This window comes from Neofelis nebulosa, chromosome 5 (assembly GCF_028018385.1).
Source record: "Neofelis nebulosa isolate mNeoNeb1 chromosome 5, mNeoNeb1.pri, whole genome shotgun sequence".
NCBI lineage: Eukaryota > Metazoa > Chordata > Mammalia > Carnivora > Felidae > Neofelis > Neofelis nebulosa.
In genome coordinates this window covers 7,019,474-7,043,292 of record NC_080786.1, presented here as the reverse complement: position 1 = coordinate 7,043,292, position 23,819 = coordinate 7,019,474, and the positions used below count along the sequence as shown (strand labels likewise).

Genomic DNA, 23,819 nt, shown 5'->3' with positions numbered 1-23,819 from the left:
ATGGCAATGGATTCCTGATGGCCTGCCAGGTCTCTGAGATTCTACTAATAGGAGTCAGAAGCAAATCCTAGTCCCAGGCTTACCACTACTCTCTGTGACCTTGGGTACTTCCCATCTGAGCCTCAAGTTCAATGTCTATTAATATAAAATGGGGACCTCCAGCATTCAGAGTTAACATTAGCAATCCTGACGCTTTCTAAAGGTTCCGGAGCATCAACTGCGTAGAAGTTGCTGGCACACAAATTAGGGCCGAGCACGCTGTGAGTCCGGCAGAAGGAGGCTGAATCAGCCACATGCCTGGTGCTCGCTACCAGTTCCCATGGTGACTTGCCGAAGAGAATAAACCTTACTCCTCTGAGGGAACAAGTGGCCTCGAGGAGAAGCAAGTGCTGGTGCTGGCGTGTGAAATCAAGTAGGCAAAAGCTTAGAGCAGGTAGCCGTGGGCTTAGAGATTTGGGAAGTGTCCGAATAGATGAGGCCTTCAGGAATGCTAAAGATATACTGGGGTGCCCCGTGACCGGAAGGACCCTTTAGAACTCTGGACAAGGTTAACTAAATGAACACGTACCGGGAGACTCCCCCGTAAGTGGCCGGGAGCATCGGTGTTTGAATCACCTGTTCCAACTGGTCTACAAGGCAACCGAGAGACCAGCCAACAAAGAAACTGTCCCAGCTAAGTTACAAGCAGACCTCCAACGTGCGCGCGGGAGGACCGACACAATCTAATGGAGGAAGGGCAAGGAAGGGCTCGCCTTCCACGAAGAGACGCTACTCTGAGGTGGTGAAGCTGTCAGTACAGCTCTGGTCCCTCAGATCCTAGGCCGTGTACCTACAGAGAGTAAGTCTGACAACTTGAGGAGGAGGAAACTCCACCCTAAGGTGATGGGCTGGAAGTCCTCAGAGCCTGGGCAACATGCAGTTACTCCCAGACCCAAAGTGTAGAGCTGAAAGCCGATGAGGGGACACAGAGCTGTATCAACCCTGATACGGAAGACAAAATCATCTCTGATGGTAACTGTATCCTAAGACTGCTAAAAAGCAGGCCCCCAAGCAGACAGCGATTGCTTTTAAAGTATAACGTTGGTGACCTTCCTTGTAGTGGTCGGTAGTGTGGTTGAAGGATGTGCCTATTTTATAGGACTTCTAGTGCCTGACAGCTTGCAGGAGCTCGAGTCGTGCACCAAACTATCTCCACCCTTCCGGTAGATACACGTGAAGACCCTGTCATTAGGAGGTAACTCTTGGGACTAGGACAGGAGGCCCTGAATGGTTCTGCTACACCAGACTTAGGGGCACAGAGTCTACAGCCCTGATCAGGGGGGTCTGTGCTCCTGAACGAGAAAGTAGAGGGGCCAGTGGACCAAAGCCAGGCTGCTGTGGACCAACACGAGTGTTTCTGGGATGGTCGCTCATACATAACTCAATTCCCCATAGCAGCCACGTGGGCATGATAAGCTGGCAAGGAATAGCCTGATGCTTAAAGACCCCTGGACCCATAAGATAAGGCTAAGCAGTACTTAGGTTACCAGGAAAACCCTCTGAGGGACACATAAGGATGTCACTGACTCAAACTAAGATGGCAGATGGTCCCAGCTCCTCAAGCAATTGCCTGAGCGAGTACAAGGGATGAGATGTCCAGTGGCTCGGCCCAGTAATGTTGGCACCGATCAAAACAAGCTCAGTGGCGACAGACCTCAAACAGTAAGATTTGCTAAACAATAACAACAACAAAGGAAGAGGATGTCCATAGGATTCACAGGCCTATTATACACACACACACACGCACACACATTATTTTTTAATGCTTATTATTTTTGAGAGAGAGGCAGAAAGAGGGAGACAGAGAATCTGAAGCAGACTGCACTGTCAGGGCTGAGCCCAGTGTGGGGCTAGAACCCACGAACCGCAAGATCATGACTCAAACTGAACCACGGAGCCACTCAGGTGACCCTTATACGTATCTTATCACAAGTCCTGACTTACAATGACACCGGAGATCCTGTGTTAGAAGCTTACAGGGCAACTCTTCAGGATACAGTACATACTCTGGTCCGGTAATTGTTAACTATTTCTCTCATATATTACAAGAGTTTGAGAATCAGTATGCCAAGGTTTCTTTTTCCTTCCTCTCTTTTACCCAAACAGCTAGTTAGCATTGCTGTTATGTTGATCAGATTCCCTAATGTTAATATGTTGTGCAGTTGGTGGTTAAATTTACATTTAGCCTCCAGCTGCCAGTAAGGACAACGGATGGAGGAGGAAAGGGGGAAGGAGTCTCTGCCTAATTACGCACCCCGGGGCTGACGGCAGCCTTTCAAGCGGTCTGCGTACAGTCGGTGGAGCTGACTTCACGTGAAGTGCGTCTGTAACCACGTGTGCTAAATTGCCTTAGGTAAAAGCACACTCCTATCTGTACACACAGGAGACAAAGCAAGGAGTATAGGAGCAAGAGGAGCTTTAGAAAATCTGCCCAGCCCACAGCCCCCTTCTGAAAACCATCTTATCCACATCCCCTGTTTCGGGGCAGTTGCACAAAGACCATGTGACCCAGTCAAACCCCGAACAAAGCCAACAGAACAAGGCAGGGTCAGCCATCCCAAGTGGAGCTCAGTAGCTACACTGCAAAAACAGTGAGGAGCGGACTGACCGGGCTTCTCAGCCTCCCATGAAAACGGGGCTGCAAAGGAACTCAAGAGCTCTAGAAAATGCCACAGCTTACAGAGAAGAATATACTTACTACTTCTAACCTTACCGACATTATGATCCCCACTTTGCAGATGAGCAAACCAAGGACTAGGAAAGTGAAGTCCTCTCCTCGAGGCCACACAGTAAGTACACACATTAAGTACACTGGGATGTAGCTCCAAAGACCGCCATGGGCATCGTCTAACTTCTCTTTGCCTGGTTCTGAAGGATGATTTCCTCTCACCTCCGGAGACAAAGGCTTTTCTAATTCACATGGGAGGCAACTTGCATGACGTAATTCCCACAGGAGTGACAGACCGATGGCGCTTCTCACTGTGCCACCTCCCCACTCTGCTTTTCCTAACCCACTCGCAATCAATTCCAGCTAGCTCCGGGCTCCTCCCTGGCCCGTGAGCAAACATGGCTGGGGAGACGGGGACACGGGGCAGAAGTAGGCCCTAACTGGAAACGGTGCTCGGTTTTTGTTTGTATTACCTACATTGATGGAAGATCATTTTCCCACTGCTACAGAACAAATTGAATTGTGATTTATAATCCACAAATTATGTACCCAACAAAGTACTAGGGTACCGGTACATGTTCAAACATTACCAAAATGTTTGTAAGTATTATGTCAGATGTCTAAACTTACAGGCTGTATCTACAGAGTCAAATGACAGGATTTGGCCCAAAGTCAGACCCACTGTTAGGAAATTTTCACTAGCAGAAAGCATTCAATACCAAAACTTCCTTCTGCTTTACACAAAGTAACATTTTATTTTTTTATTTTTTTATTTTTTTTAATTTTTTTTTTTTTTTTTTTCAACGCTTTTTATTTATTTTTGGGACAGAGAGAGACAGAGCATGAACGGGGGAGGGGCAGAGAGAGAGGGAGACACAGAATCGGAAACAGGCTCCAGGCTCCGAGCCATCAGCCCAGGGCCTGACGCGGGGCTCGAACTCATGGGCCGTGAGATCGTGACCTGGCTGAAGTCGGACGCTTAACCGACTGCGCCACCCAGGCGCCCCCACAAAGTAACATTTTAAATTATCTTATCCTAAGGGTGCCTGGGTGGCTCAGTCGGTTAAGCGTCCGACTTGGGCTCGGGTCATGATCTCCTGGTTCGTGGGTTCGGGCCCCGCATCGGGCTCTGTGCTGGCAGCTCAGAGCCCGGAGCCTGCTTCGGATTCTGTGTCTCCCTCTGTCTCCACCCCTCGCCCGCTCACACTCTGTGTCTCTCTCTCAAAAATAAACATTAAAAAATAAATAAAAAATAAATTATTTTATCCTATCCCATCGTAACTGCGTACAGTTATTGGCATTAGAGTTATTCTGAGGGAACCTCTTGTTTGGTCTGTATTTAAGTGAGGCAAACAGAATTAATTTCAAAATGTGGATTACTATTAGGTGCAACTGGGGTATTTTAAGGATTGGAAAGTAGACCACTCTTCAGAAGTGTCTGGTGCATGAAATTTGAGGCAAGGTCACTAGGTAAACATCCACGTGCAAGTACGTACCTGTGTACCATCCCTGTTCAACAGCAGTGCTTTGACATTGTCTGTGTGCCCTTTCAGCTTCATTAGTTTCGCACATGTTCTTGGATCCCACACCCTTAAAACCTGTGTATTTTAACAAAATGTTACATCAACTGAATACACACCTGAACCAATTTCGATGACCGAGAGGTCAAATGACAACCATCACACTGTGAAGGAAATACTGTTTTGCCAATGGGCACCGACTGAGGCTCCCAATCTTTTCAAGTAGGAGGAACCCCTTCTAATGTCGAAACGTGAATAGGCCTCCCCCACCCATTCAGCCCACCCCCGTCACCACAAACGACAGTAATTATATAGTTATATTCTTATTTGTTCAAATAAAACCTTTCCCTTAACAAAATCTCTGTCTGTGTATTTAGTAATTATCCGGATCGAATTATTTTGGTGTCTCTGTTTTCCGGTGTTAAAATATACCCGTTAGCTCCCCCTTACCTTCTCAGTGGACCCTGATACAATGATTGTTCCCAGTTGATTCATTGCCAGGCTATAAATGGAATCTTTGTTCCCACTTAAAGAAGAGGCTATTAAGGATAAACAAAGCTAAATGTTAACAAAATCATCATCTGTTCAGCAGTTAGCCAGCAAAAATTCAAGTTTAATTATTTGGCTTAGAAAATCTTTGTGAGTGTTCTAAGGAAAAGAAATCTTGCCATGAGGGAGATCATTCTAAACAACAATACTGTTATCAAAATTTACATCTTGTCTAGATTTGAGACACAAAAGTGCTCAATAAATATTTGCTAAATTGAACTGCACTGCCACTTAAAAACTATCTACATAAGTAACGTATTTTCAAAGATATACTCGTGCCAATAAATATGAACAACATATCCAAACTCACCGTTTTCAAGGAAACACAAACCAAAACAAAAAATATTATTTTCACCTATCAAATCAGATTTTCAATGAGGCAATAATTAATTCTCAAAAAACAGTACAGTGGTACTCTCATACATTACTTGTGGGATAAGTACAACTTATTTGGTACAACTCTTGGAAGGATATTAGGCAATGTTTAGTGAGAATCATGTTCATGCTCTACAATTCAGAACTCAGTTTCACGGAATCGAAGGAAGCTACGTATAAACTGTCTATACAGTATCATCCTAATTTTCAATCAAGAATAAATATAGGCAAAAATACTGAGAAGTTACGAGTAAAGGAGTTAATATATGTATTTAGAAAAGTTAACAGGTTATGTAGTAAGTGCTCAGTAACTGTTAGCTGTTAGTACTTCTATAATCATAACTCAGCTTGTGTGATATCCTCTCCAAACGATTCTAAGCAAGATGTATCTGTTGCAGAATCTGTAACCCTAAGCCCGGTCTCTGACCTGGGGACAATCCTGCCTTCTTCTGCTTTGTTCCCTCTTGTTAGTGTTTCTTTGGGGCAGGCCCTACATCTAGAGAGCTAAATAATGTGTCATGACAGCCCCCAGCAGAGATCGGCTGCTGGATCACTACAGTAATGCCCTGGTGAAAAATCAAGGAGATCAAGGGGCGAGTAGTGTTTAGAGCTCTGCATACTTCCTAGGGAAAAGGGTGGGAACGATATTCAAGAAATTACAAACATCAGTCTCCCAACCTGCCCTTCCTGGCACATCCTAGATTATATTAGGCCTGTTTTAGCTATGTCAATGTGAGTATTCCACAGTCATGAAAAGCTGGACCTGTATGCAGAGATCTAGATAGTTCAGGCCTATATCCTGAACACAGACCTGCCAGGCCAGCCTTAGCCACAAATGTGCTCCTAAAAGCCCTCTGACACCTGGCCTAGAGGACGCTAGTGGGCTGGCTCAAGTGTGAGGCTCAGTTTCAAATTTAGACTCCTATGGGTCTGACCTGGTAATCTCAGATGTCTTAGCTGATGAGGCATCTGTGCAATTAGTGTGTTGTGAATGTTTCTGAATTGCCTCTGGAGGCACCCTAGCCTCTCCTGATCTCTTCTGAAATTGGCTGGATTCTTTAGGGTGGCTCTGAAAGGGTCCTGCAAAATCAGTGCAGGGAGCCTTTTCTTTCTTTGTGTATTTTCCATGTTGGCCATTAACTCAAGGGCTCATAGTAACACTTTTAAGAGTCAGAAACTGCCTGCTTTGTCAAGTAATCACCACCTCCATCAACAGTGTCTGCTGAGATTGTGACCCTGGACCAGGCAATGCTACGGGAGGTACAAAGTGGTAACAAGACAGACTCTTTTGCCCTGCAGGAGCTTACACTTTAGCCAGGGAGCTAAGACATGCACATGTACAAAATTAGCCAGGTTACACCTGGAGAAGTTACCATTTTTAGACTGCAGTGAGGAACTAGCTCCTTGTTGTTCAATCATACTCTTGGGGGCTAGAACGCTGTAGGTAGAAGCACTCTCAAAATATGAACCACTGTCTCGATGCAAACCTATCAAAGATGTTTCACCACCCATTCTTTATTTATGTCAACTTGAATCACTTCCAAAGAAATGTTCTTCAAACACCTTACTTGTGACAGTGTTGTTTGAGGCAGTCAATGCTGTTAAGGTATTCACATCCCAGAGGAATATCTGTCTGTCCAACCCAGCTGAAGCTACCAGTTCTTTATCCTTGGCATAGGCTAAGGCCTTTACATAATCCTGTAACAGAACACACACACGATGATCTACCAGATCGGTAAGGAAAGGAGTCCCAGAAAGTACTGAGATCTCACCGTTACACTAAAGACGCTGAAAACTGTTTGTCGTTTTACCTTATGTGTCCTTAGTGTTGACATGCAAAATCCCTTATGTGCATTCCACACTTTCACTGTTGTGTCAGAAGAAGCAGATATTACTAGAAGAGGCAAAGAATAAATGAACCCCTTAGTAAGACTTTTCATCATTTTAAGGACTCTTAACAACGTAACGTGCTTTCAAACTGACATTCGTAGACACACACGTACACTTGAATATTTACAGTATTCGTAACATTAATTCCAGTATCTGTTCATGTTCACACACACACACACACATCTAAAAGCTCTTCCTAGAACCTATTTTTGAAACATGTTTTTAAATATGCGGGGCAAAGTTTTTCAATGTTCCAGCTGAAGGCACAACTAATTTGACTGAAAAAAATTTTCCTAACACAGACTGCAAAACTAAGAAATGGATCTTACCATAATAAGAACAAAAAGAGACATTAATAAGGCTAACAGAAGACTGCATATTGTATGAATCTGTTTACGTATATGTAGCTTGAATGTAGGCAAAACTAATTTATAGTGTTTAGCAGACAGGAGAGCAGTTATCTTGGGGCATGAGGGAGTGACTGAAAGGGTGGTCCAAGGGGGATTTTGGTAAGCTGTACCTGGACACGGGTATTCACCTTACGAAATTTTACTGAGCTGTATTCTCAAGGTGTGTGCTTTTCTGCATGTATGTCAGACTTCAATTAAAAAGGCACATGAAAAATAAAAAAACACACCAAGTTGAGTGAAAAACTCCCAGAAAGCCAATAATCTAAAGAAGTACTTACATGTTTTCCCATTACAACAAAGCACAATGTCGTTTACCCAGTCGGTATGGTGTTCCATAGATGCTATATATGGATCTTGCTAAAATAAAAAGAAAAATGGTGAGAACGTCACTAGTTTGCATTAGAGGACAAACTCTGTATTATAAATTATAGATATGTTTGCATTCTTCAATTAATGTGACCCGTTACTCTCGGGTCGTAAAATTGACAACTGAATTCAGAGTACAATTTCATCAAACAGTTGATGCTTCTGTATTACAGATGTGAATAGAAGTTTTGTTTCAGGAGTTTTATTACTGACGAAAGCCTGGGTTCCTAGGGCAAATGCTTACTTTTTACGCCTCGAGTGAGTGAAGGCAACAAGATCGGGGCTAGGCACGCACGTGACACAGAGCGCTGCAGGCAGGGCTTTCCTAGGACAGGACGTGAGCAGATCTGCAGGCTGGCGGCGTCTGAATCAGTGGTGGTGAAGGCTCACCACAGACACGGATATGAAAATGAGGCTGATAAAAGCGGAGAGGAGCCCAGCCTAACCCCCTACTGCTATTGTGACTTTCTGAATTAATGTCTTCCTCATGGTATCTACAGTCCTTCTGAAGGCTATAAGAGTATTCCCCATGCTACCGTATCAATTCAGTAACTTGAAATGCTTCCACTCCTCTCTCTTGGCTTAATTACCAGGAGTTAAAGAACAGTATTTCATTACATGCTACACCCAACACTTCAAGGGGGAAGAGAACAGTTCTCTACAAGTCTATCTGACAAGTGATGCTACTCAGTCTCGTTGTAAAATGAAGACCGGAAAAAAGATGTCTAAGGGCAGGATGGGTAGGTTTTCTAGATTCTTTCAGGCTTAAACTTTTTTTTTTTTTTAAATATGAAATTTATTGTCAAATGGGCTTCCATACCACACCCACGGCTCATCCCAACAGGTGCCCTCCTCAGTACCCATCACCCACCCTCCCCTCCCTCCCACCCCCCATCAACCCTCAGTTCTCAGTTTTTGAGAGTCTCTTATGTTTTGGCTCCCTCCCCCTCTAACTGTTTTTTTTTCCTTCCCCTCCCCCCATGGTCTTCTGTTAAGTTTCTCAGGATCCACATAAGAGTGAAAAGATACGGTATCTGTCTTTCTCTCTCTGACTTAATTCACATAGCATAACACTCTCCAGTTCCATCCACGTTGCTACAAAAGGCCACATTTCATTCTTTCTCATTGCCAAGTAGTATTCCATTGTGTATATAAACCACATCTTCTTTTTTTTTTTTTTTTTTTTTTTTTTTTATTTTTGGGACAGAGAGAGACAGAGCATGAACGGGGGAGGGGCAGAGAGAGAGGGAGACACAGAATCGGAAACAGGCTCCAGGCTCCGAGCCATCAGCCCAGAGCCCGACGCGGGGCTCGAACTCACGGACCGCGAGATCGTGACCTGGCTGAAGTCGGACGCTTAACCGACTGCGCCACCCAGGCGCCCCAAACCACATCTTCTTTATCCATTCGTCAGTTGATGGACATTTAGGCTCTTTCCGTCATTTGGCTATTGTTGAGAGTGCTGCTCTAAACATTGGGGTACAAGTGCCCCCATGCCTCAGCACTCCTGTATCCCTTGGGTAAATTCCTAGCAGTGCTATTGCTGGGTCATAGGGTAGATCTATTTTTAATTTTTTGAGGAACCTCCACACTGTTTTCCAGAGCAGCTGCACCAGTTTGCATTCCCACTAATGATGCAAGAGGGTTCTGGTTTCTCCACATCCTCGCCAGCATCTATAGTCTCCTGATTTGTTCATTTGAGCCACTCTGGCGTGAGGCGGTATCTGAGTGTGGTTCTGATTTATATTTCCCTGATGAGGAGCGACGTTGAGCATCTTTTCATGTGCCTGTTGGCCATCTGGATGTCTTCTTTAGAGAAGTGTCTATTCATGTTTTCTGCCCATTTCTTCACTGGATTATTTGTTTTTCGGGTGTGGAGTTTGGTGAGCTCTTTACAGATTTTTGGATACTAGCCCTTTGTCCTATATGTCATTTGCAAATATCTTTTCCCAATCCGTCGGTTGCCTTTTAGTTTTGTTGATTGTTTCCTTGGCAGTGCAGAAGCTTTTTATCTTCATGAGGTCCCAATAGTTCATTTTTGCTTTTAATTCCCTTGCCTTTGGGGATGTGTCAAGTAAGAAATTGCTGCGGCTGAGGTCAGAGAGGTTTTTTCCTGCTTTCTCCTCTAGGATTTTGATGGTTTCCTGTCTTACATTCAGGTCCTTTATCCATTTTGAGTTTATTTTTGTGAATGGTGTAAGAAAGTGGTCTAGTTTCATCCTTCTGCATGTTGCTGTCCAGTTCTCCCAGCACCATTTGTTAAAGACACTGTCTTTTTTCCACTGGATATTCTTTCTTGCTTTGTCAAAGATGAGTTGGCCATACGTTTGTGGGTCTAGTTCTGGGGTTTCTATTCTATTCCATTGGTCTATGTGTCTGTTTTTGTGCCAATACCATGCTGTCTTGATGATTACAGCTTTGTAGTAGAGGCTAAAGTCTGGGATTGGGATGCCTCCTGCTTTGGTCTTCTTCTTCAAAATTACTTTGGCTATTCGGGGTCTTTTGTGGTTCCATACAAATTTTAGGATTGCTTGTTCTAGCTTCGAGAAGAATGCTGGTGCAATTTTGATTGGGATTGCATTGAACGTGTAGACAGCTTTGGGTAGTATTGACATTTTAACAATATTTATTCTTCCAGGCTTAAACTCTTGTGAATGTTTTCCGTAATTTGCCTGAAATACTGTAAGTTCCCAGAATGGTGACGTTCCAATTCAAATGTGAGTTCCAAAAAGCATTTCAAAGTCCTATTTTCTTAGTTTCTATGTTTCTGACACCGGGCCACCACTGTTTCCGTTGGTTACAAAATTCAAAACCCACAGGACCAAAGTCCACTTAAAGAAACATTATCCAGCAACCGTGCAAAGTAGTGGCTCTTTTTCAGACTGCACATCAGACTTGCAAAGCTTGCTAGAGAGACACGGACTTTTAAAACCACAAGGTCAAGCACCAGGGTTCTGAAGTTAAACTGTGCTCTAATTCCCTGTCACCTACTAGCTGTTTAAGCATGGGCTTCTCTGAGCCTATCTTCCCAGTGATGAAAATGAATCCTAACAGCTGCCCTGAAGGTTGATGTGAGAGTTAAAACCACACTGGATAGGAAAGTGCTAAGACTGGTACATGGCTAGGGGCTCTAAATGCTCCTTCTCCTTCCCTGAATCTTCCTTTCGATGTCATAGACAATACGTGCATTCAAACAAAATACAGGAACAGTTCCTTTCCATCTGACTGGGGATTTGTCTTTACATAGATTTAAGTCCTGTTCCCTGTTTAAGAAAACAGACCTTCAATCTCCCGAAGAAGTGGAACATGTCTTTATATTTTTCTATCAACTTTCTATTAACTAATGAGGCCTATTGATGTTTGTTCAAGATTAATTATAAATGTAAAAGCATATTCGACCTTTTTTTTTTTTTTTTTAAAACACTGACAAGGGTTGCCAAGAAGCTTTTGGGAAACATACTTAAAACAGAAAGATAAATTGTTGAGAGTAATCCTCCTACCAGACAAATCTCTCTGTTCTTTTGTAGGAGAGAGCTCTTATCACACACCTAGTTTATGGAGTCCCCACCTTAGCTAGAACACTTTTGAATACTCTCCTACGGGTGTTTTCTCAGAGGCTTACACAATTCTGGTTGCAGTGTACCAAATACCTCACTGCTCAGAGATTAAGTCTGAGACTGTGAAAGGTGCCACTTGGACAGACTACAATTTACTGGGTAAATGTGAAACGTGAAACTCAATCCCTGCCTTACCTTGTGCTGATTGACACTCCATATTCTTATGATGGAGTCTCGACCGGCCGTGAAAAGTCTGTTCAGTGCTGGATCCAGCTGCAGGGCATTGACTCCATTTCGATTGTACTTCTCTACTTCATCTCGAATAACATAGGAAACCTGAGAAATACGTCCAAATTTGCTTCTTATAAAGTTGTAAGACATGCGATAATATGTAGCCTACTCGTGGCCAATCTGAAATTCAAAATCCCTTGTTTCCCAATATAAAACTTATTTTTCAACCCGTGAGACGCCGAGGAGTGGAGAAGAATGACACCCGTAACAGCCGAGTCCAGGATAAGCACGAATGAAGCTAACTTCCCGCAACTTCCTAACCAGACTCTTCCCCAGTCTTGTCTCTCGAATCCACTTTCTACAAAGCAGTTGTAAACTGGAACGTGTCTCACCGCTGCTCAAAAACCTCTTCAGTGGCTCACCCTCCTAGACCCGCGATTTGACCCGAACTCCTCTACTGGTCTCCAGTAGCCTTCTTCATCTCTCCTGCCACCCATCTTTGCACACTCTGCTCGTGGCTCTTACACACCGTGCCTCCAGACCGTCAGTGCCCCGGCCCCTCTGTGTGGAAGCTCTCCTTCCTACTCTGCCGCAGTCTTTACACGTGTTTAGATGACGCTTCCTCGAAAGGCCTCGTCTGACCTGCCAAACAAAGTGAGGTTTTGTGTTCCTGTAATACACTAACCCCTTCCTTCAGAGTACCTTGCCTTACTTCGCCGCCGTCGGTAACCTGTCTGATCACTGTGAAAACCCAGGAGAATCAACCAAAAGCAATTACAACTAAGAAAGAGGCAGCCAAACGCGAAATGTTTCTAATCTAATGAAATAACCAGTGAAGACAAAATTGGGGGGGAGGTACTTACAATAGGAACAAGAATGAATACCCAGAAATATATTTTGCAAGGAAGACACATAATCGGCAGGACAAGGTATGTAAAAGAACGACTTGAATAGAGGAGACATGCCGTACGGGAAGATTCAAAATTAGTAATTCTTGCCTAAATTTGTGAATTTAGCCCAACTTTGGTCAGAATCCTGTCAGATTTCTTCCTAGAAGACAAAGTACATACAGTATACTGTCTCTGAGGGAATACCCAGTCATTTTTAAAAATGAAAAGATATTCTTTAGAGATCTTAAGAGGTATTATTGTAAAGCTACTAGAATTACGACGGAGTACCACCACGGGAATATGGAAAAAAGGGTCACTAGAATGAAACAACATTTGGAAACATATTTTCCGGTTATAAATTTTTAATTTTTGCTATAAACATAGTATGTCAAATGAATGAGGGCATGAGAAGTCATTTAAGAAATTATCTAGGAGCATCTAGTGATTCCAGCGGGAATAATTATATCCTTTCTCCAAATCTGAAACCAAAATGAATTTTTATATGAACTAAAGATTGAAATTTAACAATTTAATCATAAAAATACTTTTTAAAAAGACAGGCAAATATTTATAATCTCTAGACAGAGAAGGTTCTGCTAACATGAAAAGCAACAGGGTAATCTTTTCAAAGAAAAAGGCCAACGCGGCTATGAGCAAACACAAGTCTATACCTTGCGTGTGTACACAACTGTTCACAACAGCATTATTCACAACAGCCAAAAAGTGGAAACGACTCAAATGTCCACCAACTGACGGATGGAGAGACAAAATGTGGTATATCTGTGCAACGGAGTATTATTCAGCCATAAAAAGCAGGGAAGTATTGACATAGCTTATGGACACAGCCAGAATCTTAAAAACATCATTAGGCTAAGTTAAAGAGACCAGTTACAAAAGGCCACCTATTTTATTCTATTTATATGAAACATCCAGACAGGTAAATCAATCTACAGAGAAAGAAAGCAGATTAGGGTTGCCAGGGGCTTAGAGGAGAGGAAAATGGGGGTGACTACTAACAGGTATGATGTTTCTTTCCGGGGTGATAAAATGTTCTGAACTAGGTGATCAATGCACAATGTTGGGATTTTCCAAAAAAGCTCTAAATTGTATACTTTAGCAGGGTGAACTTGTAAATTTTATCTCAATACAGCTGTTATTTAGGAAAAAAAACACCCTGAATGTCAAAAAACAATAGGAGTAAGGTTAAAAGGCAAACATCTCGCTGGGAGAATAATGAAGCAGATATGAAAGACAAAAGTTCACTCTTGAGAACATACTAAGCATCCTTACAAAACAGTAAGAAAAAGTCAAACTCCTTAACAGGAAGAGGAACAAAGATCACTAAGGGGAAATTTTTGAAAAAGAAAAGAAAATGGCCAGCAAACGCATAAATTAAGTCACAAAACAGGCCAGGGTTGTATGCACAAAGACAACAAGACTGTTGTTTTTGGCCTAGTCTTTTGGGTACAAGTAATTGTAATAGAAATTTGCAAATGAGCTTAAATTGAAAAAAAAAAAGAGAGAGAGAGAGAGATAATTTAACATAGAGATACAAGGATATCTATCAGAGCCCAAGGGCAAGAAATATATATAGTCGTGACTCATAAGAGACATTTTAAAATAAAATCATGGCACTTCTCTGTTGAAGCCTTCCAAAGGTTTTTCACTGCATTGAAAGTCCAAATTCCTCACGTGCTTTGGATGTATCCTGTGCCTTCACACTCACCTCTAACTAACTCCCCCCAGCGTCTTTCATGAGAGTCACCCCAAACTCCTTTCTGTTCCTCCGATACAACAAACTCTTTTACTGTTGACTGTGCCAAGAAGATCCCCTGAGTCTACAACACCCACAGGAATACCCTCCCCCTGGCTTTTATCTGCTTTTGTCTTGTCTGGCTCACCCTGGCCCTTCGTGTCTCAGCAGAAAGGTCACCTCTTCCGAAAGGCATCCCCTGATCTCCTTCGTCACTTACCCTACTTATTTCTCCCGTGGTTCTTAGCACACTCCATATTTCCCTTTTTTTCCTTTTATCATTAAGTTTCCTATGCTTTGAGAAAGCCCTTTCAATCTAGAAACTTGTGGCACTTCGGCTCTGAGAAACTTTCTTGTATCAAGTCATTAATAATGATCTTTGCTTCCTTTGCTCCTTCTTAAATTCCCATCAATCAGATGTTGGAACTTTCTTTTTTTTAAGTTTTAAAAAATGTCTGTTTTTGAGAGAGAGAGAGAGAAAGCAAGCACAGGAGTGGAGGAGGGGCAGAGACAGAGACACAGAATCTGAAGCAGGCTCCAGGCTCCGAGCTGTCAGCACAGAGCCCGACGCGGGGCTCGAACCCACAAACTGCGAGATCATGCCCTGAACTGAAGTTGGACGCTTAACTTACTGAGCCACCCAGGCTCCCCAGATGTTGGAACTTTCAAACTGACCCTTCATCTTTTATTCTAGATTATCGACCTTTGCCCTTTTGTTTCCTTTTGTAATACCTCCTTTACTATTTTTTAACTGCTATTATTTTTTTTTAGTAAATTTCAGTATGATGGACAAAACAGAGGTGGGATCTTCAAAAAGGAAATGACTTGGTAAATTACGGCACATCCGTCCTAGGTGGTCATTAAAGAATCAACATGAACTATACACACTGAAATGCTCCAAGACCTATTACAGTAAAACCTTGTTGTTAAAGAAAAAAAATATTGGCTGTAGAGATCAGGAAAACAGGATTCAGGTCTTTTAACAAACACGGATGAAGCATCCACCGGTGGCCAGGCTCGATTCTAAATGCTGAGGATCTTGTGAGCAAGCACAAAGTCCGCTTGGAGCTTTCACTCCAGCGGGGGCTGGAGCTAGAGAATATAAGTCACAGCAAGTTAAGTGACATTGGCTGCCCTCCCCCTGCAGGATACAGGCAAGCTGTGCAGGCAGATGAGATGGAAGTAAAAGAAAGAGAAAAGCAGAAGGTACTGGAGACAGAAGCAATGAATGAGTGAACAAAGTCCTGGAAAAACTCATTTAGACAGAGTCAAGAGTACAAGCAAAGACAGAGAAGATGCAGACTCATATCTTTAAAAAAAAAAAAAAAAAGGGCAAGGCAAGGAGCAGAGGGTACTGTAAGAACTCTGCAAGGAATGGGAAGATAGACCTTCGGTAGGAACTATGCATTTTGGAAGAGACATGTAAAGGGACTGACAGGAAGAAGACTAGGGCAGTGCCCTAGCAGTAAGTACCCAGCCAGACTACACTGTAAGTATTTGTAGCTGGCTCAATAAGTAAGCACTGTTTGATTAACTTGTGGGACCCAAAACAAAGAAATCAGAGTGGGGACGATCCACTAAACTTCATGTGGTAATACCCCTAGAGTATTTGGTAATGTGCCAGAGGGCAGAGGAAACACTATCCTTGATTATTTTATTTCAAGATAATCAGATTCGTTTTCTATCGCTGAGATATACATTACTACACATTTAGTGGTTTCAAACAATTCCCATTTATTATTTCACAGTTCTGAAGGTCAGAAGTCCAGGATGAGCTTGGGTAGGTCCTCCGCTTAGGGTCTCTCACAAAGTCTAAACTGATTGGTCAAAATTTGATTGGTCTGTTCCTTCTCTGAGGCTCTAGGACAGTTGGCTTCTAAGCTAATTCAAGTTGCAGGCCTGTAGGCCGTTTCCTTGCTGGCGGTCAGCCAGGGGTCCATCCTTGCTCCTAGAGGCTGCTTGCAATCCTCAAACTTTCTACGCGCCCTCTCCTGCAACAGAGGGACTCTCTCGTGCCTCAAATCTGACTTCTGCGTCCAGTGGGAGAACACTCTCTGTTTTTAAGGGATCACATAATTAAATTGGGCCCGCTGGGATAATCCAGGATAATCCCCCCTTTAAGGTCTGTAACCTTAATTACATCTGCAAAGTCCTTTTTATCATGCAACATAACATATTCACAAATTCCAGGGATTAGGGCATGGGCATTTGCTGGGGGAGGGGGGATTCTGCCTATCACAGTAACAATTTTTTATATGAAAACAAATATAGATGTATCATGTAATAAGTACAAAATTCACAGTCTTTTTAAGAAAAGAACGGGTGCTTGCCGGCATTTCAGGCTTACAATGGAGGCACTCTGAACTATTACCCTGCACCCCGCCCCCTCCCCACCCCCCCACAGTGTGCATTGACTCACCTCCAGCTGGATGTCTAACAGGCATCTTAATCGTGCCATTGCCCAAACCACGCTCCTAACAGTCCTCTCCAAACTAGTTTTTCCCAGTCTTCCTCACTGAGAGGCGTTAACGGCAACTCCATTCTTCCAGTCGCTCCGGCCAAAAACCTTGGTGCCATGGTTAATTCAATTTGTCTCATCTCACATCCTGTCAGCAAGTCTAGTCTTGCAAAATTTAACTACTTCTCACCACCCCGTGTGGAGCCACTATCACATAGCATCTGGATTTCTTTTTGTTTTCCTGTTCATTTACTCATTCTGAGGGAGAGAGAATCCCAAGCAGGCTCTGCGCTGTGTGCCGGTGCTCCCCCCTCCCCGATGCGGGGCTCGACCCAGCGAACCCGTGAGGTCACAACTGGAGCCCAAATCAAGAGCTGGGCGTTTAAGTTTCACCGACTGAGCCACCCAGTCCCTACCCACCCCCACCCAGGTTTCTTGAACAGCTCTTGGTCCCCCTGCTCTGCCCCTGCTCTAAATATAGCCGCCAGGCTGGTCCTGTTAAAACACAGATATATCATGTATATTCCTCTACTCCAAATTCGCCAGGGCTTCCCAGCTCGCTCAGTGTAAAAGCCAAAGCCCTCCCTATGACCCGCAGCGCTCCTAAAAGATCTGGCCTGCAACGACCTCTCTGATCTCATCACCTGCTCCTCTTCCCTCACTCATTCCATGCCAGCCACAAAGGCATCTCGAGCACTCCACAAGCAGGCCAGGCACATTCCCACTCGGGACTTCTGCATTTGACGTTCTCACTGGAATGCTCTCCCAGATGGCAATCTCATTTCCTTCAGCTCCTTACTCAAAAGTCAGCCTCTCAGCAAGGCCTTCTCTGGCCACCACCACTAAAATTTCACTTCCCCCTCCGCTGCTCACCACTAACCATTTTTTACATCTGAAACTTATTTCCCCCCACATTATCTTACGGAAATTTCAAACACATATAAAAATCGAAAGAATTACACAGCCAATGTCTGTATACCCACATCTGTTCTACAATGAACACTGTTTATGTTTGCTTTATCTCATACCCATCCAACCATCTGATCTGCTATTTTCAATGCGTTTCAAAATAAGTTGCACATCATCAACATCACTTCCCCCTAAGTACTTCAACGTGTATATCACTGTCTAGACTCCATTATTTATTTATGGCTTTTTTTTTTAGTGGTTCCTTTTTTAAGGTAAAATTTACATACAACGAAATGTAGAAATCTTAAGGGTACACAGATACTTCTGACAAACGCATGTATCTGTATAATATAAACCCCTACGAAGACATACAGAACATCATTACCACCCTAGGAAGCTCCCTCCTCTGCTTCCCAACCTCTACGTGCCATTTCTAGGCAATCTAGAGCTCACTTTTTTTCACCATAGATTAGTTTTGTCTGTTCTAAAACAATCCGTAAGTGAAATCACACAGCTCTTTTGTGGAAGGATACTTCCAGCTATCCAGGTTACATCAGGTCAAATTTGGCCAAGAAAAACTGGCCAAGTTTCAGTAATTCTCACATCTGTTTTCCCTGTTCAATCCTGTGGCTGCTTTCACAGCCACATATACAATGGCTGAGTTGAGCGGCTATGACACAGTAATGTGGCCTGCAAAGCCTAAGATACTTACCATCTGATCCCTTAGAGAAAAAGTTTATTGACCTCTGTTCCAATGGATGCCACAGTGGTACAATTTTTTTTTTTCACTATCCATCCTGTATAAAAAGTAACTCATCTTGGACATCTGGCTAATTTGTAAGGGTCTTTCCTTGAGAAGCCAGGATTTGGATTCACTGTACTTCTTTTAAAAAGTCTCAAAGATTAAACAACCAACCCAAAACTGGGACTCAGACTCAGAAGTCAGGACCCACATTACCTTTGAATAGGTCTGGAATAACTCAATATTTAGCAGAGAAAGAAGGTAAGTACTGATAGAAGAGAACTTGGTTGGTTGCCTCTCCATTCCCCATTTCTGCTCCTAATACTTTCCTTAAGGCAAGCAAATCCTAGAAGAAAATGTACAGGAGCTACTTAAGACACTGTAATCTTGGATACTGTGTGAAAGGACATGAGGCTTGGGATGGGACAGCCACCAAGTGGAAAGCCCAAAGCTGGGAGTTTGGGAATCGAAGAGAACTCCTACGCAGCGCAGCCCGATGGTCAAGTTTCTTAGGTTAGAGAGTCACAGTGAGCCTGCTGGTTCAAGATTTGCATGAAACTAGGACTACCTCTTGAGTTTTCATTTACATGAGCCAATACATATCTTTTATTATGGGAGCCGGATTAGCTTGGATTTGGGGTCATTTCCAAGGAGAAGAGTCCTGTTAATGGAAGGCCGAGTATTTATATGTTTGAACCATCACTCAGTACTATGGCATAGTCAGCATAGTTGTTTCTCCTAAACCAGTAATAGTAGTGACAACCTCACCCCAAGAATTCTGAAGCAAGTGAGGAAAAAGGTCATTGTTGAAGGGAAGATGGAGAGATGGGGGGGGGGGGGGTAGAGAGAGAGAGGGCGCACACATATGCGAGCCAACCAAAACTCAGGTTTTGGAAAATCGTAACACCAAGGGACCACCAGGGAGTGAAATGACTTGCTTTGATACTTTACCAGGAAAAAAATCTGCATCATATATCTGAATTCACCAATTTGATAGTCTGATAATGTTTTTGCCAATCACAAATCCACCCCTACCCCTCATACTCACCTTCAGGCTTTTTAGAAGTTGAAAATGGTAAGACGTGTTCATTCTTCATTATGTCTATAATTAATAAGCAGTATGTTTGGACCCCTCTCCACTGTCTATTTATCAATATTATAAGTCTCAAGGTTTTTTTTGGCCTACAATTTAATCATGAAGCTCAGGGCTACTGCCTCTTGGTACAAGACACAGACAGCCAAGAGGCACAATATATTTATGTAGCCATATATATGTTTTCCAAAATGGAAAGATTTTATGAGAACAAAGAATGTTTTAAAAAGCTCAAAAATATAAAAGTTAATACATATTTTAAAATAAAAGATATCCCATTTCCTGCCTTACCCATAATCACATAATCTAAAACATAGAGATAATCACTGTTAATAGCTTTTCAGACTTTTGAAATACATTATTTCCTTGTGGAAATGGGACTATGTAATGTTGACTTATTTTTTTTACTTCTGGACACTTTTCCTTTTTAGTAATACAGACTGAACTTGTCTTTTTAACAACTATAGATTAATCCACTACATACTGTACCTAAGTTACCTGCCAAGTGACTACCGATAGACATTTAGATTTTTTTCACAATGACAGCATTCCAAAAATAAACCCGCTGGCACAACCAGAGAAAGATATATGCATATGCGCTTCTGTTTTTTTTTAATATTTTTAATGTTTATTTTTGAGAGAGACAGACAGACAGACAATGTGAGCAAGGGAGGGGCACAGAAAGAGGGAGACACAGAATCCAAAGCTGGCTCCAGGCTCACAGTTGTCAGCACAGAGCCCGATGTGGTGCTCAAACTCACAACCCACGAGATCATGACCTGAGCCGAAGTCAGACACTTAACCGACTGAACCACCCAGGCGCTCCTGTACTTTTGTAAAACAGATGAGGAATTGCTGGGTCAATGGGAATGTGTATTTAAAATTTTGACAAACAGCAAGACACTAAACAAATATTATGACATTTAGAACAAAAAAAAATCACATAAGTTGGGTACACACGCACAAGGAGGTATAGAACATTGGTTTTCTTTTTTTTTAATTTTTTTAATGTTTATTTATTTATTTTTTTTTTTTTTAATTTTTTTTTCAACGTTTATTTATTTATTTTTGGGACAGAGAGAGACAGAGCATGAACGGGGGAGGGACAGAGAGAGAGGGAGACACAGAATCGGAAACAGGCTCCAGGCTCCGAGCCATCAGCCCAGAGCCTGACGCGGGGCTCGAACTCACGGACCGCGAGATCGTGACCTGGCTGAAGTCGGACGCTTAACCGACTGTGCCACCCAGGCGCCCCTGTGTTTATTTATTTTTGAGACAGAGAGAGACAGAGCATGAGCAGGGGAGGGTCAGAGAGAGAGGGAGACACAGAATCTGAAACAGGCTCCGGGCTCCGAGCTGTCAGCCCAGAGCCCGACGCGGGGCTCGAACTCACGGACCGTGAGATCATGACCTGGGCTGAAGTCGGACGCTCAACCGACTGAGCCACCCAGGCGCCCCAGAACATTGGTCTTCAACCAGGGGCAATTTTGCCCTCCAGGGGACATTTGAAAGTATCTAGTCATTTTTGGTCGTTGAAACCGGGAAGATGTTAACATCTAGTAGACAGAAGCCAGGATAATGCAAAACAACTTACAATGCATAGGATAAACCCCCCCCCCCCCCCAATAAAGAATCATGCAGCCCAACATGCCAACAGCACACAGAGTAAAAAAAAAAAAAAAAAACTGGTCTAGGATTATATATCACATGGTCCAAAGTAGCATTCTTTGAAGAGTAGAAGACAATTATCACCTTTACCTTTATATTGTTTTGTGGGGTTCTTTGGCAACAAACATGCACTAGTTAAAAAAAAAAACACTTCCATAAATAAAAGTTCTCCCTCACGTTGAGATAAAATCAATCTCTGTAGCTTCTCATATTGGTTCTGTCTCTTGGGGACAAATTCTGAAAGCAGCTAATAAGATTCACGGAAGATTCTCTTCATCAGACTAATCTTAGCTCTTCTGAATGCTCTTCATAGGAAATAGTTTTAGGTTACTTCACCAATCTGATGGCTAGACCTATCAAGAACAACGTACTAAGTGCTGGCCCCCAAATTGTAGTTTTGTACTCTGATCAGCAAAGAATGGAATTATCTCCCTCGTTAAACATGTGACGGCTCACATTCAGCTTATTAAAACATTCAGTTTTTCCATACACACTGTGGTGAATTTACATTTCTTCATCTTGCACTTTTATATTGCTTTTTAATTTTTTAAATGCTTATTTTTGAGAGAAAGACAGAGAGAGAGAGAGAGAGTGAGTGAGCAAGCGGGGGTGGGGGTGGGGGCAGAAAATCCAAAACAGGCTCTGTGCTAACAGCAGAGAGCCTGATGGAGGGCTCAAATCCATGAACTGTGAGATCATGGCCTGAGCTGAAGTCAGACACTTAACTGACTGAGCCACCCAGGCACCCTTATATTGCTTTTTAAATTTAAATACAAGAAACTGAGGTGGCTGATTAACTCTCCTTTATTTACTACCTTATGGTGTACCACTCCAGTGTCTAGAATACAATTAAGACAATTTTGAGTTGCATTTTAGTCAGGAGCAGTCATTCTCACCCACCTGGCTTGGATGCTGGGGTTATATAATCCCATTACTGGTGCACTTAAAAATCACCTAACAGGGTGAGCAGTTGTAGATTCTAACTCAGGACCCTGCATTGATCAATGAGATCAATAAAACAAGTAAACTGCCCAGAAGACTATGGCCTACAGCCAGTAACGGTCACCTTACTGAAGGTAAGGGGTTTTTTGTTTGTTTGTTTGTTTGTTTGTTTTTACCTATTACATACTCGATTTCAACCTGTAGATCTACATACGCAGTGTCCCATATTACTTATTCCTATACTGGCTCAATTCTTTGCACATCTTTGGGACTAAACTAAGTGCTCAGGAAATGTTTAATGAGTAAGTACACAAACCTTCACTCCTACATACAATCCACCTGCAGGCAAACACCTGTAATAGGGCTTTTACTCCTCGCACCGTTTAAAATAATAGGTAGCAATAACTCTTAAACGTACCCAAAATAAAAGTGGATTCACGAAGGCATAAAGCACACACCGAAGGGTTGGATAACTCTACGCTTCGAGAATAAATTACAGAAACAGGAAAGAAAGATTCGAGGATGCACAAGATGAAAAAAATTCATAAAAATGATCGTTTCCCCACTAACACTGGCACACTCCCACGTCGTTTCCACCTCACAAGGGACAAAGCTTCCGGGGGGAGGGGGAGGGTCGGGAAGGCAGGGGGCTCCCGAGCAGAATCCTCCGCAGAAACCCCGCAGGACCGTGGGCGCCCCGCTGCCCCGCCACGCCCCCGCACAAGCCCACTCCGTGGCCGCCCGCCGGGGAATTGCCCGGAGGCCTCTGCTCAGACGCGGCTAGGGCAGAGCGCTTTGAAGAAAAGCAAGGGAAGGGGGAGGCAGGTGGGCGGGGAACGAGCCCATCCAGATCCCGCAAGCCCACAAGAGAGCTGCAGACCCGCAACCCTGGGCTCCGAACCGCGCACCCGAGGGTCCTGGGACCCGGCCAGGCGGGCCCAGCCAGCCGCCCCCCGCCCCTTCCTCAAGCCGTTAACGCCGCGGCCCCACCCCTCGCCGCTGGCTGCGCCCCGTCCCGCTCGCCCCAAGACGCTACCCTGGCCGACCGCGGCCCGAGGCCGCTGCTCGTTGGAGGTGGGCCCGGGGCCGCAGGCCGCGTCCGGGAGGTCGAGGAGCGGGGCTCCCATACCTGCACTTTCCTCCGCCCTGCCGTGTTCTGCCGGTGATGGGCCGCCATCTTGCATGTTGACACTCCTACGTCACTTCCGGAAGTGTCGGGGACCGGGCGGATGTCCCGCCTCTTCCCCTTTAGCCAAGGGCAGGTGGTGGAGCCGAAGTTGGCCTGGCCTTGTGCTCACCTGATGCTGTGTGTCCGTGTGGCCGGCGGCTCTCTGGTGAGGTAGAAGCACCTAAAAACCGTTGTGTGGTATCGTGGTGGCGGAAAGAGCGCCGCTTTCTGAGCCGAAGGAGCAGTCCGACTCCAGCTCCGTGGCCTTAAACCATGGCTTGCGCTGCCCTCCGTTCGGGATGCCTCCTCCAGAGGTCCAAGCAGGCGAAACGAAAACGCTGAAAGAATTAATGCTGGACATGGGAGGCTTGGACAGACCTCTCCCCTCTCTGCCCCAGCTTTCCTAGGCCGCCGAAGGAACCTACCGATTTGCCACAAAGTACCTGAAATTGTAGAATTATTAAATTGGTTTGGAGGGCGGGGAGAAATAGAAGGTTCGGAAAGAAGTGGCCCGTATCTTCAGGAGGAGCAAAATTTCTATTTAAATAAGAGATAAAAGGGTGTTATTAGAAGGCGAACATTAAAATTGGT

At 43.8% G+C, this 23,819-nt stretch overlaps 1 protein-coding gene across 3 annotated transcripts in view; it reads right to left on the bottom strand.

The window, feature by feature from the left end:
• Nucleotides 1-23,290, bottom strand: part of WDR48 (WD repeat domain 48) — a 43,932-nt gene extending 20,642 nt beyond the window's left edge. For 2 of the 3 annotated variants that reach the window (XM_058729453.1, XM_058729454.1), the window contains exons 1-7: nt 23,190-23,290; nt 11,570-11,710; nt 7,730-7,808; nt 6,963-7,045; nt 6,720-6,849; nt 4,678-4,766; nt 4,204-4,305 (exon numbers count right to left, since the gene is read on the bottom strand). In XM_058729453.1, coding sequence (XP_058585436.1) covers nt 4,204-4,305; nt 4,678-4,766; nt 6,720-6,849; nt 6,963-7,045; nt 7,730-7,808; nt 11,570-11,710; nt 23,190-23,237 — 672 coding nt within the window. In that variant the 5' untranslated portion in view covers nt 23,238-23,290. Of the gene's footprint in view, nt 1-4,203; nt 4,306-4,677; nt 4,767-6,524; nt 6,639-6,719; nt 6,850-6,962; nt 7,046-7,729; nt 7,809-11,569; nt 11,711-23,189 lie in introns of all 3 variants that reach the window. The other variant, XM_058729455.1, reaches the window with a different exon arrangement.
• Nucleotides 23,291-23,819: the final 529 nt, after the last annotated feature.